Source organism: Sitophilus oryzae, unplaced genomic scaffold (genome assembly GCF_002938485.1).
Source record: "Sitophilus oryzae breed Bouriz unplaced genomic scaffold, Soryzae_2.0 scaffold_179_pilon_pilon, whole genome shotgun sequence".
NCBI lineage: Eukaryota > Metazoa > Arthropoda > Insecta > Coleoptera > Curculionidae > Sitophilus > Sitophilus oryzae.
The window spans coordinates 5,916,717-5,935,045 of record NW_022146501.1 but is presented as its reverse complement, the minus strand read 5'-3'; the positions used below and the strand labels follow the sequence as shown (position 1 = coordinate 5,935,045).

The 18,329-nt window shown below is 33.4% G+C and overlaps 1 protein-coding gene across 1 annotated transcript in view; it reads right to left on the bottom strand.

Annotated features, from left to right (window-relative positions):
* Positions 1–1,940: 1,940 nt before the first annotated feature.
* Positions 1,941–18,329, bottom strand: part of LOC115882848 (aryl hydrocarbon receptor protein 1) — a 325,993-nt gene continuing 309,604 nt past the window's right edge. The window contains exons 7-17 of the mRNA XM_030901097.1: positions 13,711–13,898; positions 12,158–12,264; positions 11,734–11,875; positions 9,073–9,237; positions 8,693–8,834; positions 7,827–8,020; positions 6,246–6,417; positions 3,282–3,461; positions 2,948–3,147; positions 2,017–2,180; positions 1,941–1,966 (exon numbers count right to left, since the gene is read on the bottom strand). Coding sequence (XP_030756957.1) covers positions 1,941–1,966; positions 2,017–2,180; positions 2,948–3,147; positions 3,282–3,461; positions 6,246–6,417; positions 7,827–8,020; positions 8,693–8,834; positions 9,073–9,237; positions 11,734–11,875; positions 12,158–12,264; positions 13,711–13,898 — 1,680 coding nt within the window. The remainder of the gene's footprint in view (positions 1,967–2,016; positions 2,181–2,947; positions 3,148–3,281; positions 3,462–6,245; positions 6,418–7,826; positions 8,021–8,692; positions 8,835–9,072; positions 9,238–11,733; positions 11,876–12,157; positions 12,265–13,710; positions 13,899–18,329) is intronic.

Here is an 18,329-nt window from a genome sequence, read left to right as displayed (position 1 = left end):
ATCACTCTATATTTATTTTCACTATTTACTGCAATATTTAAAAGTTTTTATTAAAAGATCATATTTATTAGTAGGCCATGATTGATAATAAAAGAATCTAAAGAATTATTAAAAGTATACTGCTATCTGTCTTTTGTTTTATTTTGGGAGCCGCTAATAAATTCTTTATATATTAGGGAAACTTAAGTCTCTACCGCTATTTGTAAATCTTGGAATACGTGTATACGTAAGACTAATCTATCGTATCGGAAATTTTAGATATTCCTTTAGCTAATTTACGTCAAATATACTTTCAGCAAGATGGGGAACATTCCCCCACATAACTATGGAAATATTAGAATACTGTTAAATTATTATTTTTCAAATCAATGAATTGGAACCAATGAACACATATTGATAGCCTCCTCGATTCCCGGATTTCGTCGTTCTCGATTTCTGATTTTGAGGATTTTCGAAATACGAAATATATCGTGGGCACTACAACAATTTCGAACACCTGAAAAATGCTTTAATAATTTAAGATTTAGATATTTGCAAACCCATCCCGTTATAAAAAAAAGAAAAATATATTCACAGTTTCAGTGGTAACAGTTATTTCAAAAGTAAAATATATCAATCCCAAATTTTAATATGTGTATGACTATTTTAGTAAATACCATTTTGATTTTTTGTTATTTATCACGGCCTACTAATAAGAAAATGATATATTTTAAATATTGCAGTAAATAGTGAAAATAAATATAGAGTGATATATATTTTTGAGAAGCTCATAGCAAGACAGATAATATGATTTATAAATATACAGGATGTTCCATTTGAAAAAACATAACTTTAGTTCATATTTTCAAAAATATTTTTTTGGTAGAAAAACAGACTACGCCACTGTATTCTACGTAAAAAGTTCTACAATAAGCAGTTTTCGCCTTCTCGATATCTTTAACAATAACAGAGATACAGGGGGTGTCCCAAATTGTAAAATTTTCTAAAAGACCCTGTAGCTCAGAAATGAAGAGGGCTATGAAAATTTTGTTTACGGCATCTTCCGTTTGACGAAAAAGTGGGACAGGTTTGTGCAAAACACACCCTTCTATCTTCACTAATAACGGAGATACCCTATGATTTCAACCAAAATGGGACACACTGTACAAGATTGCTTAATAGCCGTAAAAACTCATCGCAACTTTATTAGAATTTTTTGAACGGGAAAGCGGTAATAATGGCCCTTTATGTCCCTTGGTGCAGTGGCGGACTAAGGGGGTTGAAGGGGCGGTCCGCCTCGGCCCCCTGTCTCTAGGGGCCTCCGAATCTTAGTAAATAACTTTCTATTCAACTTGCAAACAAGGCCAAAAAAAAAACGATTTATGATAATTTTTTAATCGCTCAATTCCATAATAGTTGCGGCCGTTATTATATGACATTCGCACAATTTAATTTTTGAAACAGATACATGATAGGCGATCACTAAATTTCACGCGTTTAGGCTATATACATATTTTTGACAGGCAGTTTTTTTCCTCCAAAAATTATAAATATTTTTTTTCTCAAAAACAGTTAACGTTAGGTATAGAGTGTTTAATATTAAAATTCATAAAATTTTACAGAGAATTTAAATACGTAATAAAAATTGGAACACCCATTTAAAATAAGAAAGTTGCTGTCAACTTCCTGTACTTCCGGAAGTGCCGCCATATTGAAAATATTTTTAATCGATAGATCTCGTTGTGAAACAATGATATGCAAAAAATCTCGGATGTAGATATTGTAGTTCTCTAGAAACTTCTAATGCAGGCTCAGCCTGGGACACCCTGTATAAATACTTGAATTTTGTCAAGCATTATACATACGTCATTCAATTTTTACAAAATGTGTATTAGAAGTATATCATTATCTGAACAGACCGGGGGCCACATTTAGCTTGGTTTTTGTATTAGTACCAATCATTAATCCTCTAACACAGTACTGCCAACTATTTCAATCATTGTTGATCGCTCCGTATATAGTATATATTATTCAAACCTTTTAAAGATTCAATGGAGTGTTGTTCATCCGTTACTTGGACCGTTGTAATTTGATGATTGACAGTGACCGGAACTGTGTTGATTTGATGATGTTGGTAGTCCTGCGAAGTAGTACCATCGCTCAAAGGGCTTCGACTGTTCACTGGGGTGGAGTTGTGAGATCTTAAAAAAACACAATGTACGTGATTGTCAACGTCGTTGATTTTATTCAATTTTAATGGTTTATTTAAAAAAAATGACAGCTCATACTTAAATATGATTGGAGTGACGGAAAGACGAACGATCCACTAAGTCCCGCCCTCAGAACGAGGTGTTGTCGCTGGCGACAGTGGTTGACACTTCAAAGAACCAATGGGAGTTGTTAAAATTTAAAATTGACAGCTGTTTGAATTTTGTACAAATCTCATTGGTTAATTTGACGTGTCGCTGGCGACCAGACGAAGTTCTGAGAACGGGGCTTTACGGATGCATATACACTCACCTTTAAGGTTGATTCTCACTATACCTTCCGTTTCCATTCCACATTCGTTCCGTATTTTTATTGTATTGACGCTATACGTAAGCTTCCGTTCCGTATCAGTTCCATACTTTTTATTGTACAATTTATATAATTACGAAAGTTTTATTTTAAAAATTTGTATCTTTTGAAAAATGTAATAGATTTAATTAAGAGGTGAAAGAATGAGAAGAACTTGACAACGCTGTTTCCAATATGCTTCAGTCCGTTCCCCAAAAAAATGTATGCAAGGAAAGGATATGGAACGGAAGGGAAACGGAACGGATGGTGTGCATTGTCCTATTCGTTTACATGATATAATATTTTATGTAAAAGGAAGGCAGCTGATAGGGAAGGTATAGTGAGAATCAACCTTTATACTCATTTCTTAATCTTTGTATTCAAAGAAGTGAACTTATATAAGCGTACTTACCCCCACATTAGTACAGTTTGTCTGCTGGGAATGTCCCCTTGATTGCTGGTAGGAATTGGAGAAAAATGCTGTGGCGTGCTGATGTGGTGGGTTCCAGGACTGTCTTGTGACTGCATCAGCGGCGTATCTTGTTTAATTTCTTCGATTTTCGGAGTGATTAGTTGATGCTGAGGCGAAGACGAATGTTTTTTGATAGTCTCCTTTAAGAAAAAAGTAAAATTAGTTCAATTATACAAACAAATCTTCTTTGAATTGTATTGAGCCACGGTATACATGCCACGATTTATCGTACGATGTGTTTCATATCTGGATTAGGTATATTTTGATAAATTACCTTATGAGGACTTCCGCTGAGTTCCAGCTGTGGCGTGCTCATAACTTGCACAGGCTGGATGATTCCAGAGGACGGACTCACAGAATACGGCCAGCCTACATCTAAACATTTGTTATTCGATACTACGTAACCTCTGGTAGTGTCGTAGCTGGCGTACTTTACAGGCGTCGCCTCTACAACCTAAGAATTACCGTAGTTCATTTATTGAATGTTTAATATTAGCACATACACACATGGCCAAAATTATTGCATATATCTTTTAAAAATATACGGAAAGGAATTTAAAGAATCTTTTTTTATACATAACTTTGATAATCTGTAATCATTTTTTTTGTTAAAATAGATATGGTAAACAATGTTTATTGTTCAGACCCAATATTATTACAGATTCTTGCACATTTCGATTTGTGGTCTCTTGGGTTTCAGAAGAAATTTGACTATTGTTTTGGCCTTAAAATGCCTAGAAACATTATTTCACAGTTTAATAGAGTCAGAATACTAACACTGTTTCAACAGGGCTACCGGCAAGTTGCAATAGTTGAAATTGTAGGAGTTAACCAAAGCGATGTTAAGTGAACATTAAAAAAAACAGGGACACAAATGAGGTTACAGACCGGCCTGAAAGAGGTAGAAAGAGTGTTACTACTGCTGTGCAAGAACATCAAATATCCCTAATTGCACGACGTAATCCCCTAGCTTTCTAGTATTGCTATTAAAAATGAGCCTTGAAGGAGTAAATGTTTCAAGAAAGACCATAGCAAGAAGACGCATTATATATTATATAGATAGAGCATTACATTTAAGGAGGCCTCTACGTGTTCTGAAGTTAATTTACAGCACAAAGTTACGCGACTACACTAGGCTGAGAAGATGAGAGCAAGTGGACCTAATTGGAATTTCGTCATGTTTAGTGATGAAACAAGAATAGGCCTAGTGTCAGACTCGGGACGAACTTTGGTCTGGAGAGCATCTGGAAGACGAGCACGTTTGAATGCAGCTCAACCCCGTATCCCGTTTCAAGGGGGAAGCATTATGGTATGGGCAGGTATAATGCACGGAGCTCGAACTCCTCTTGATTTTATTGATGGCACAATGACAGGTGCCTCATATCTTAGAGACGTTTTAGAGCCTATTGTGCGTCCCTTTCGAGGGGCAGTGGAGGATGAATTTGTTTACATGGACGATAATGTTCCTCCCCATCGCACTTTAGCGGTTCGCGAATTTTGTGAGGAAGAGGGTATAAGAAAACTGTGGTGGCCACCGATATCTTCAGATATGAACGTGATCGAGCATGCTTGGAACATGCTAAAACACCATATTGCCAAAAGGAATGATCCCCCGTACCTTAAATGAATTGAAAATTGCTGCGCGCGAAACATGGGAAGCCATTCCTCAACATCTTCTGGACAACTTAATTGAGAGCATGCCACGTCGTCTCACAGCTTGCATTGAGGCTCGAGGAGGCAATACAGACTATTAATTTTGAGAAATAATTAAAATTGTTTTCAATATTTTCTGTTTAAAATGAAATTTGTTTTTGTTGATTTTCACTCATTATGAAATAAAATTATAATAACCGCCTCGTTGCACTTAGATTTTTAATTTTATATTAGTTAGTCGTGTAGTAAGCCAAAATGTCCAAAAATATAAAAAGAATCATATTAGGTCCAAAATAAAATAAGAATATCGTTATATGCAATAATTTTGGCCATGTGTGTATATGAAAAACTAGCGCGACAGCGATAGAGCTTTAACATGACCGATTTAAATGACAAGTTTTTTTTATGAGTATACAGAAGATACACATTTACTTACATTATGATCGGTTAGACTCTGAGACTAAGTATCGTATCTGATATTTGTGTTAATAATTATTAACTTATCTATTTTTAATATAAATATACAGGGTTGTCCGAACTGTATTCCGGAAATTTCGGCAGCATATTCTACAGATAAAAATAAGTAAAAAAGTTCGTATAAATGTATATTCTAAAATCCTTAGTTTCGGATATACAGGGTGTCGAAATTTCATTTTTATTTCGACTTTTTCCAAATTATTTGTGAAATAACGTCAATATTTGGATGAAAATTGATGTCTGGGAGTTTTTTGACATGAGAAATTTTATTTTAATGTCAATATGACTCTTATTTGTAGAGGGCGCCACCTACATGTGTGTTTTAACTGGTTTGAAGAGTAATACCTTTCCATCCGTACCTGTATAAAACTACTGAGTGAAAAAATATACATTTCCGTGACTTTTTACGTAAAAAATGTCTCTTGGTAAAAATCGCTACGAGCAACCGTTCTCAAGATATTTAGAACGGAAATAGTCAATAAGTATTATAATTAACAAAGAAATAAAAAAAGCTTTGAAAAAGAAGCTTGAAAAAGCATCGTAAATGTATATTTTTTTACTCGGTAGTTTTATACAGGTACGGAAAAAAAGTTATTACTCTTCAAACAAGTTAAATAATATGTAGGTGGCGCCCTCTACAAGTAGGAGTCATATTGACATCAAAATAAAATTTTTATTGTCAAAAAACTCCCAGACACTAATTTTCATTCAAATATTGACGTTACTTCATAAATTATTTGCAAAAAATCTAAATAAAAATGAAACTTCTACACCCTGTATCTCCGAAACTAAGCATTGTATAACATACATTTATACAAACTTTTTTACTTATTTTTATCTGCAGAATATGCTGCTGAAGTTTCCGGAATACAGTTCGGACAACCCTGTATATTTTTATAACAATTTTTAAACTTAGATCGGCATCGGCACTGATAAATCGGAATTTAAGTCAGCCATATTAGGTCCCCATCGCGCTCAACCTAAAAGTTTCTTGACATGTCCCTTCCTTAATCTTTTTAGTAAGATACGATGAGTTAATTTTATTTTATAACCTCATTTCGAACTATTTTTACTCTTTAGACAATTCGAAATTGATTTTTGGTCTTACCTGCTGATGACACGGGTACAGTTTGTCGTCCATGACAGTAGCCCGGTACGTGGTGTGATGGGTTGGTGTTGTAGCGGCTGGATCGTACGTTCGTGGAGTGACGTCTAGGAAACCGTTATAAGGGGTTGTTGGTGTGGCGTGGTGGTATTCGGGGTAGTACGTACTTAGAGGTCTAAAGGTACAAGCAAAAAGTTATGTTAATTTGGGAGTAGGGATGTGGTTTTCTCTATATATATCGATAGTTATATGTTTTTTCAAGCATCTCTCATACTAAGGGCTGATAAAGGTTAGTTTTGGGTCGAGATTTCCGTATGTAAGAAGAGTAGAATGCGTTTATAATATGCTGAACAAAGAGAGAACAGTAAAAACGTTGCCAAACGTATGAAATAAACCAAGAATCAGTGCACATTGCTAATAGACGTGGAAGGGGATACAGCAGATTCGTCGCGGTCAACCGGTCAACCCAATCAGTACTAATTCCTATCTACTGTACTAATTACAATCAGTAATTCTAGAGATGGGTGTATATCATGCGTTCAGCTTTACGATTTAATTACGTCTCTTGATACTTCATTTGTTTATTTATTAACAAGTCGTAATTTTTCCTATAGATTGTAATTTTTTAAGTGCAAGTTAGAAACACTTGCACTTTTGGTAAAAATAAGTGGAATTGGTTGGTGTTCGACAGTGGTCGCGCTATTAGAACTCTGAATTTAGAAATCGATATCTCGAAATCCATTAGAAACAATTGATTGTAGTTTTTTTTCAAAAACTTTCTTAATATTTCTGCTATATCTGCTTCGCAGACAGTATGTGAAAATCTTTAAAAATAAAAAAGTTACACGATTGCTGAAAATTGCTATGCACTGAAAGTAAATGGACGGGTTTTTAAAAAATTTTGAATGAAAAAAAACAAGCCTGTTGAATTTTTTTGATTTAAAAATCTTGTAAAATATCCGAACCCCAAAATAAAAAAAAAGTTTCAATATCTAAAATGGTTCTTGAGTAGTAGCGTGTTATGTGTTTAAAAGTTGAGTTTTTATATTATCGCGATTGCTGACGTTTTCTCGTTATGAAAAATATGAACACCCTAACGATATCCTTATAATTCCATTTCAGAAGATCAGAAACATATCTAATGATTTTACCTGGTTATCTATTCGAAAAAACAGTCTTTTAAAAATAAGCGATTTGCGATCGCGATTTTACTTTACTTGATAGGGACAGGCGTACCGGAGCAATGTGGCAACGCCGCAACAGCACACCGTCGCATTTCTCTCACTTCGACTTAAGATCCCTATGCGATTTACTTCCACACATGTAAATACCGACCCAAAAATAAGAGTGGCAAGCACGGTATATCAGTTGTCAAAAATCTCAATCTAAGTTAAACATGGATTCTTATAGAACTTTTTACACGGAATCTAGTGGCAGTATTTCGTTTTCTCTTCATATGTCTAATTTTGAGATAGTGACCAATATTTAGGTTTTGATTAAAATACAAAAAAATTCAGAAAATACAAAGTAACTGACAAATCAATAAAATCTTTAAATACATTTAGTATCTACTGAATTTTTTACCTATACTGATGGAATAAGTTTTCAGTTGTGGTCAAATATCGATTATCCAGCGCTGTTGCCGTTGGGTAGAGGGTATGGTTGAAATTGGTAGCCGAATGCGTCATGTAGCTCAAACTATGATCGGGCGTGGCCGTGGCATAGGGGGCTGTGTACATGTTGTAAGTTGCTGTGCAGCCGTCGGCAATATATTCAACCTGTCAAAAATCAAATCAAAATAAAAAAAGAATCAATTGAGTTCATTTCACTAGTCCGAAAAAGTAGCAAAATAAGCGTTCGGCATTTAACGTTTTATCTAAAACTGGCTAGATATTTTTACACAAATGAAGAAGGAAATTAATGATAAAGGATTATACTACATCCTTATTGTACATCAACAAAATATTCCTTATGTTTGGACTAAATTTTCTCGAAAATAAAGACATAATTTAAAATTCCGTTACAAAACGGAGATAGATTGAAGTTTTGTGATTACAGTGATGTATAATTTTTATGGTTTTGTAACAAATTGCTCGCTATTTCATGGCAAATGCTGAAACTCTCCAAATCTTAATCAAGCCTTAATCAAAGCGCGTGTGTTTGGAATTTTGAGTGTGGATTAACACGACAGGATCGGGCTAAGGCTTAGGCAGATTTCTGAATTATAATGTATATTTCTTTCAGCCCCCGCTTTACCCGACCCCTGAGAGCGACCCGAACAGTACAGCGTAATAAACTCTGAAGAGAATGTAAAAAATAATTTCAGTTAGGTAATAAATAATTAATAGTCAGTTTCAATAATCAATTTTGAGAAATCATTCAAAGTGTAGCATAGCAATGAGAAAACCGTTATAATCTGGTTATACAGTGTGAACAGTGCTTAGTCTTACCGTTGGCGGCATCGAAGGCACTACGGACGTAGTTACGGCCGGATTGGTCGTCGGTGACGTCACTTGGCTGGAACTGGACCCGTGCGACAACTTGCGCTTCGTTCTACATGTGGTAAGAAAGTCCCTTAGTTGTGTTTTGTACCTAAATCAGATACGGTCATGCGTTCAGTACGACCTCTGTTTTATATTTTCAATCCATCTAATCTAGTAAATTAGATGATAGAGTAGAAGCAAAGAAAACTATAGTTATCTTTGCTAGAAAAATTATATGTCCTGAACTATATAATATATTTGTGTTCAACTGATAGTCTAACTTACTCTAATGACGATTTTATTACTATAACCAAGTTTGTAAATTTTAATGATTGTATCTGTTTTACCTGCGGTTGACTCTAGTGGGCGTACAAGGAACTGACGTGTGCGCTGTTGGAGATGTCAGCAATTGCTCGTTTTCTGGAAAGTACGAATTGGGAAGACCTGCGTCCAGGTAGCTCACTTTAAAGTCCATGGTGCGTTTGCCGAGAAGATCCCTACCCTCTTCTTCCCTAAAAATATGACCTGATTACAAAATAGATCATCTTAGCGGTAGTAATATCATATGTATGTCTGTTTTGTTGATGTAAATAATAACTGTTTATATATTTATAATTAATTTGTTTTCTAAAATATTTTGATTAAAAGAAAATACAGGGTGAGTCTTAAATAAGTGCAAATATTTTCAGGGGTGGTATATTTCGACTAGAGGTGTGTAGTTCGTGAACGAACTAGTTCCAATGAACTATTTCGACCCCGGAATGAAAGGAACTAGTTCCTGGTTTCTCAAAGAACTAGTTCCTCAGGACCTATTCCGGGATCGAGACTGTGTCCGATATAGAATAATATGCGACAGCGACGGATCGGCTAGCGCGCGTAGCCCGATGGTAGGCAGGAGTGGGGAGTGCCAGACGTACGTTATCGGATCCGGACCTAGAGAAACTAAACTAAATGACTAGTTTACGTACGAACGGATCGGGCCAGCGCGATCGATGCTAGGCAGGAGTGGGGAGTGCCAGCCGTATGCCGTATGTTATTGGATCCGGACCTAAAGGAACTAAATAAAAGACTAGTTTACGTATGGATTAGCCAGCGCAATTGATGCTAGGCAGACGTGGGGAGTGCCAGCTGTATGTTATCGGATCCGGACATAGAGGAACCATTAAAAGACTAGTTCACGGGAATCTATTCAGTCGGCAGATCCGAGATATAATACAAGGCAACGACGATGGATTCGGCCTTGTCTATTGCCACATCCGGCGGCGCGGCGTAATTACCACAGAAAATTGTCGTGGATACTGTTTTTGACTTTTAATTTCTTTTTTAACCATTTTATGGGAATGTTTCACTTTAGGTCCCCAAATTAAGAAATATCTTATAAAACAAAGTAGATATTCTGAATTTTTAGACAAAAACAAAAAGCTTGAAGTGAGGAAAAATGCAATTTTTCGTAAAATTTTGTAATATTTGTACCAATTGATTTGTGATATAGTTTTTAAATTCTGATTTGAGTTTTTTTTTTTTTTTATCTGCTATAAAACTTACCTATATGTTTTTAACATACACAATTACACGTCTCGTTATATCTCCGTACATTATAAAATTATACAGATCATACTGTGAATAGTTCTGACTGACAACGAAACGCATTAGCAAGCAAGGGGATGTCAATGTTAGTCGGGAACTATTGTGAACTAAAGACCTAGTTCAAGGAACTATTCCTCTGGAGGAACTAAGGAACTAGTTCCTCCCAAGGAACTAGAATTCCCACCTCTAATATCGACCCCAGGAACACGTCTATGAGGTTTTTTCGCTAAAAAAGATGTTGAAAATCGTGCATTTTCTTTTAAATTTCCCTTTATATTTTTCGAAAACTTTTTAGAACTGCCTGTTCACCACAAATTTTCCCACGGTATAATTTCTTAATCTCTGATATTGCCATAGTTACGGCTTTACTCTATGGTTACGGCAATAAAAGGGATGCAAATACAGAAAAAATCCGGTGGCTCTCAAAATTTTTTCAAAAAAATATATTTTTTTTACAAACGTCAGTAAAAATGTAATTTTTAACGCATGCTATCAGTGCCTAAAATGTGACATTATCTCACTGATGGTAAAAGTCATTTACTTTTAGCAGGTCTTTGAATAAGAAGACTAAGGAAGGAGCATAATCCTATCCATGTAGTCATGCATGGTGGGCGGAAAAAGGACTCTAGGGTGGGGATCCTTGACAGTTCTGTTTGACGATTCATTTGACACATCTGAATTTGATTAAAAATTTTGTGGATTTGTCAGTCTTTACAGAGCTTCTTTTATGTTATTTATTATTTATTCTACTACTGATAGTTGTATAAAGTTAGTAAATCTAGATGGAAATTGTGGCAGAACTTAAATTAACAGTGACACTATCGCGATTTATCGAAGAAGACTAAAATAGTTGGTTGTGTAGCTTGCGGTAGATCTCGGCAAAAATGCGTGAAATAATGGAACAACTTTTCGCTAGTAAGTGACTATATAATATACATACGTGTAGTAAACCGATCATTTATGAAATTCACTTAAATTAACTAATTATATATTTTTTCTTGCATTTTTGCTTTTATTTACTACTTGTCAAAGATTAGATCTCAAAGAATTTAGATACGTCAATTTCACTTACCTGCTTCAGTAGCGTATCGGATGTTTATGGTTATAAAAAATTATTATAGCTTAACTATTTTTATTAGAATTTTATATTTTTATAACAATTTTAATAACTACCAACATTTATTCACAACGTAAAATAAAAAAAATATATTGAGTCTACCGCACGTCTACCCTACATCATAGTTTTACATTTTAAAGAGAAAATATGTTTCTTTTATCGAGATCTACCAGCCCTGAAAATATTTGCACTTATTTAAGACTCACCCTGTATATAAAAGTAGGCAACGCTGTGTCGGTCAAGCTTAATGACGTGACAAAAAGTTTATTTGGTTTGAACTGTATATATAGTTATACGAACTTACATTAAAGGCCTGTGCGTACTAATCACAAAATCAGGTTTGGAATTTTTGTACACCAGTCTGGAACTAGTTTGGAGCCATTGCCACTGACCATCTTTCTTTTGAAACCTGTATGCTATCATTCCCGATGCTCCTGTTTTCAATACTATAACCCAAAATAATTTGATGAGAAAATGACCATCATATAATAACAAGTTATGAACATCAAACATATATAATATTTAGTTTGACAAACGAATTTGGCACAACGGGGCAAGGGTAAGAGGAAGACAGTTCTACAAAAACATGGCTAATTTCTTTTACTGTCCAGAACTTTACTAAATCTTGGACTGAAATTTATAAGATTACTATGATACCGTTTAAAGAACAGAATCAAACTTATTTTTAAAAAGGCATTTTTTCATAATTTATGTAATTGTTTACTTACGTTCTTGATGAGCACTGGCTACATAAGCTAGATCGTCGTAATGTACCAAATCATAGCCTCCCATATTGGCCAATTCAGAATCCGAGTATCCTAATAATAATTTCCCCCTAAAAGTTATAAAATACGAATAATTAAATAAAAGAATACCTAGTATACAGGGTGGTTCGAACTGTATTCCGGAAACTTCGGCAGCATATTCTGTAGATAAAAATAGGTACCGTAAAATGGGGGAATAGAAATAGAAACATAGTGGTGAATAGAAACAAAATTTCTGAAAAAATCAAATCACGATTAAAAATATTCAAAGTAAAAAGAGTCGACATATCTAATTTTTCTATCATTGGTAATACACAATAAAATGTAAAACTATATTTTTATCTGTGGCAGCACTGTTTCTGTCAATCAACTGATCAATAAATGTGAGATCGATTTATCACCTATTTTGTATGGCGCGAAAACTTTATAAATAAAATATTTATTTTTAAAGTAATACATAAGCTGTTACATGTAAGTTGTTATATTATATGTATTGTTAATGATTGTTAAACCTACTTAAATATGTAATAATTTACTGTTTCTAATCACCTTGTTGGAAGTATAATAGATAAAAACCTTAACATCAATGTGTGTTTCTATTCTCCCGAATAGCAGGTGAATAGAAACACAAATGTTATTTTTATTTAATATTTATATGCATATTTTTCAAAAATCAAATTATATGTATACGCAAAGAACAAACAAAGACCCATGTTTTAAAATATTCGGGAAAGTAATACCACATTTTTATCAACCGGTATATCGCTAATAGCCTACGAAACTCTTTCTATTCACCCCATTTTACGGTAAAAAAGTTGGTATAAATATATGTCCGAAAATGCTTAGTTTCGGAGATACAGGGTGTAGAAGTTTCATTTTTATTTCAATTTTTTCCAAATAATTTCTGAAGTAACGTCAATATTTGGATGAAAATTGGTGTCTGGAAGTTTTTTGATATGAGAAATTTGATTTTGATGTCAATATGACTCCTATTTGTAGGGGGCGCCACCTATATGTGTTTTAACTGTTTTGAAGAGTAATAACTTTTTGTCCGTACCTATATAAAACTACTGGGTAAAAAAATATACATTTCCGTGAATTTTTACGTAAAAAATGTCTCTTGGTAAAAATCGCCACGAGCAACCGTTCTCAAGATATTTAGAAAAATATTAGAAATAAAAATGAAACTTCTACACCCTGTATCTCCGAAACTAAGCGTTTTAGGACATACATTTATATGAACTTTTTTACTTATTTTTATCTGCAGAATATGTCACCAAAGTTTTCGGAATACAGTTCGGACCACCCTGTAGAACACTGTGAAAAAAAATACGGGCTGGTTAACTGTGAAAACAATCACATCACGACAACAGCATAATCTAAACGAGAAAATTATCATAAACGGTAACATTCACGTTCACAAGCTAATGTGAATGCGAATTCACGTTTTAACCCAACTCTAAAAATAAATATTGCTTAAAAGTATAGTTGTGCTATTGCCCAATATTGTTTTTTACCTTTGATCCATAGACACCAAGGCTAAGTCTAATTTGTGTTTACTCTTGAACATCACTTCTTTTTGAGGTATTTCTAGTAAAGATGGCGGCCCAAACGGTGTGCAAATCGCGAACAGTGCTAGGGGCGGCTCGTCCGACTTTCGGTTTTGTCCGTGAAGAACTTTCACTCTTCCCCGTATATCCAATCTCTGAAAATCATACAATATACAGGGTGTTTCAAAACAAATGCGAAAAACTTCAGGGGGTGATTCCTTGTTCAAAATAAAGGGTAGTTTGCTTCATAAACGTTGGGTCAAAAGTCAACCATTAGGGAGATATCGCGGTACAAAGATGGCGGAAAAATAATGTTCTTATTTTTTATCTTGAAAACGAAAAGAGACAGACTAATGAAAAATTTTCTGGAAGCATTACTGTTATGAAAAACACATTTTGGTAATTTTTCACTTTTTTAAAATGAGTGGAAGGGGGTTGAAATAAACTACCCCTATCATTCTTGTTAATGAAATTTAAAGAAAAATCTTATCAAACACATGCAAAAAAAATTAATTTGGATAGTTTAGTTTGTTTAGAAAACTTTTTTATCTCTTATATTTTTTATAGAACTCACCGATTTGAAATTAAAAAATAAAATGTAAAGCATTACATGTCAGGACTAAAAATATTTTTAGATTAAGAATCTAGTGATAATAATGATAATAATAATAATCTAGATAATAACGTATTGCAGTAGGGTAATGTCAAATAAAACAATATTAGAAACATCCTAAAAAGTGACAGCGGCCGACTAGATTTTTTCCTAAAAAATTACAGCTGCCCACTAGATTCTTTATCTAAAAATGTTTTTTGTCCTGACATGTAATGCTTTACATGTTATTTTTTAATTTCAAATCGGTGAGTTTTATCAAAAACACAAGAGATAAAAAAAAAGTTTCTAAATAAACTAAACTATCAAAATTAATTTTTTTTTTGCATGTGGTTGATAAGATTTTTTCTTTAAATTTCATTAACAAGAATGATAGGGGTAGTTTATTTCAACCCCTTCCACTCATTTTAAAAAGTGAAAAATTACCAGAAAGTGTGTTTTCATAACAGTAATGCTTCCGTAAAATTTTATTAGTCTATCTCTTTTCGTTTTCAAGATAAAAAATAAGAACATTATTTTTCCGCCATCTTTGTACCGCGATATCTCCCTAATGGTTGACTTTTAACCCAACGTTTATGAAGCAAACTACCCTTTATTTTGAACAAGGAATCACCCCCTGAAGTTTTTCGCATTTGTTTTGAAACACCCTGTATAACACGATATCTATCCATGTAAATCGATTCAGAAATACATGGTGGTCCAGTAGTCCTAGGAAATTGCTAAATAATATTGACCAAACATAACTGGAGTTTGCCAGAATTGAAATGGAGCAAGTTCAATTTCCTACTATTTTAAGATAATCGTCTTTATAAGTTTATAAAATATTGTTTTTTCCAGTAGAAAAATGAATCAAGTCATACTTCACGCATTAAGCAGCTATGGCCTATTTCTGCTTGGTTTCTGAATATTCTATTAATTGCTTTCAGAATTGAAATGGACCAAGTCCATAAAATTTAACGCTGTTCGCTATTTTAACACACGTGCCAAAGTTTAGAGCTAAAACAATATTTTTTGATAAAATGGATGACAATGAAGCAAAGTCTGAGCCATTTGGACCAAGCGAATCAGATTATCAGCCATCTGAAAGGTCTGATCCTATCGATTCTGAAAGTATAGTTTGGTTTATCATTATTTTCACTATTATTACATCAATAAGTTAGGTTGTGTTTTTCTTGGCATCTGATCCTATTCTTTAAAAAAATTGTAACTTTCTTATTTATTAACCGATTTTCGTCAAGTAGTCTGTCCAACGAGAAGATCCTTGACAGTGATAGATGTGTCTGTCATTTTAATTTCAAAGTAGTTTATTTTATTTCACAAAGAAATAAGTTGGTACAACTGGAACGCATAGCAGGATATATTTAAAATTTGATTGACAAGATGACAAGTGATTACTTCAAAATATTGTGAAAAAAACTGTATAAAACTGAAAAAATGTAATCGAGTTATTTTATTTAATAACAACGGTATGTGTTAATACAAAACAAACAAGAACAAGACACTACATACCAAAAAAATATAAAAAGAACTATTATTTACTTTCAAGCTTTATGAAACTACCCGCATTTATGATTATATTTATCAATATAACTTATGTACAAATACAAATTTGTAATATTCCACAGGAATAAATAAAACAACATAGGTAAATAAAACAAACTATTTTATTAATAATAACACCTACCAAATTTTATACCTTAAAGGTTGATTAATTAACTTTAATCTTAATTTTTTAAACCAGTACCTTTTGACATTATTTTTCTGCAGTACTAAAATCCATTATTTACCTATCGTGTGATGTCGATATTTTACAGCTACTCCAGTTTTTAGTATGTGTTTAGTTTGATCCTTCTACCATATACGAGATGCACTTATCTACGACGAAATGGTATACAAACTTTATCGATGGCAACTTCATTGGTGTATAAGACTTTCTGCCTGGGCAGCGAGTATTAACCATAAACTGTGCTCTGGGTCTACAGTTAATTTTCACTCGATTTTTCCTCCACTTGACTTCAAAAGACACAAAACACACGTAATAATACGAATCAAAATGCATCATCTCCAAAACGCAGGGTATTTAACAAAAGTTAACCTATAATTTGTTTAAATTATAACCTATAATTTGGCAAGACTTTGACAAGCGTCAAAAATGACAAAAATCTAAAGGCGAGTTCATACGCATCGGCGTCCGTTTGTCGTTCATCGTTCCGTCAAACCAATAAAATTGAAATACGATCTGTCATTTTTTAAATAAACCAATAAAACTGGTTAAAAACAACAAGACACGACGCATGACGGATTTATATTTAAACCCATCCATAGATAACTTAAAAATTATTAGAAACTTTTTTTAGTAAAATAAATAGATTGGTATGGGACGTCATCTGCTTTTCTTCTGTCATCGTCTGTCGAAATCTTACCTGAAAAAAAAACGGAGTATATTGTCAACTATTGTTTTGGACTAAAGAATGAAATAAAAATATAAAACTATTTTGACAGGTTGTTTTCTGTCAAAAATAAAAAAAGGAAAATAATAAAAGAAATCGACTTGCGTTTCTTCAATTTTTTTTGAACCGTACTCCGTAGCAAAAAAAGGTTAAAGAATATGCGCTCTTTTGTTCCGATTTTGAAACAGTCCTTGAGTTTATGATTGGTTGAGTAGTGCGGGAGATATAGTGTATAGTGAATGTATCCTTAAGGATACAAATAAAAATAAAACTTATTCAGAATGTAAAAATACTTTATTTTTAGCTCGATTGACATAAAATAAAAACAGTTGCCTTTGGTTTCAGGTTAAACATATGAATTTAAAAAAAAACATTAAAAATAAATTTAAAAAATGGTTATTCTTAATTATAGATAATAATAAACACTAAAATTATTTTTATTCCAACAGAAAAAAAAATGTCTATACCTATGTGGCGGATTCATCTCTCCAAAAAAATCCTTTACGGGTATTTCTTGTAGATTTTCTTGGATTTTTTTGGAGAAAAGCATAAATTCAACTTTTAATAGCTTTTAACTACAAATACAATAATAACTTCTTCACATTTGTATTTACACGTCATCATCTATTTCCACTTCTTCATAATCGACTCTGGGTGCATTTAGACAGGCTTGATTGCATTTTTTACACAAACTGCTGCATTTCCGATTATAGGAAGCCCAAACACGTTTAAGTCACTGGGAAAAGCTCATTGCCACTGGCAAACCACCCCCACTAAAGTGGATCTAACTCGTTTCCTCTCCAGCTTTGTACCTGTAAATATACTCTAAAAACGTGTTGATTACTGGAGTCTTCTGTAGGAGGAAGATTTGCCAAATCAAAATTAGATCCTAAACCTTGTGTTCTCAAAGTTCAATTTTAGCCTCAATTTTTTTTGAAAATTTTCCTTTTTTTTTCTTTTTTTAAAATATCTCCCATATCCTTCATTTGTCTGTAATTAGTTATACATTGTTGGATAGAGCATAGGTGGTGCTCATTAACGAGAATTTTTTTACTTCTTAATATTGTACAGAGTGTTGTAGAAATCGATGCAAAGTCAAAAATTTGCAAAATCTAAAAATCCTAAATATCTCGAAAATGATAAATTGTAAAATGATGGTTGACCACTGTGAGGACAGTGCTTGTGGAGCCCTACAATTGCGCCATTTAAACTGTGTTTCTAAAACGAATAGTTTTTTCGAAACGAATAATCCATTTCTGGATTGCTTCTAGCAAGATCGAAACAGAAGTATGAATATACATACTCCAAGTATGAAAAATGGTGCACCGAAAAAAAAGTACACAACTATGGAAATGAAAAGGTACTCATAACATATTTTTCCAATTTATCCGTTACTTTTATCTGGGCTTTTTGTATTCAATGATACGTACTATGATATCTATTAAAATGAATATACATGCTTCATCAGGCATTTACTTGAAAGATTGTTCAAACTGTATCATTAACATTTATAATAAATAACTTTT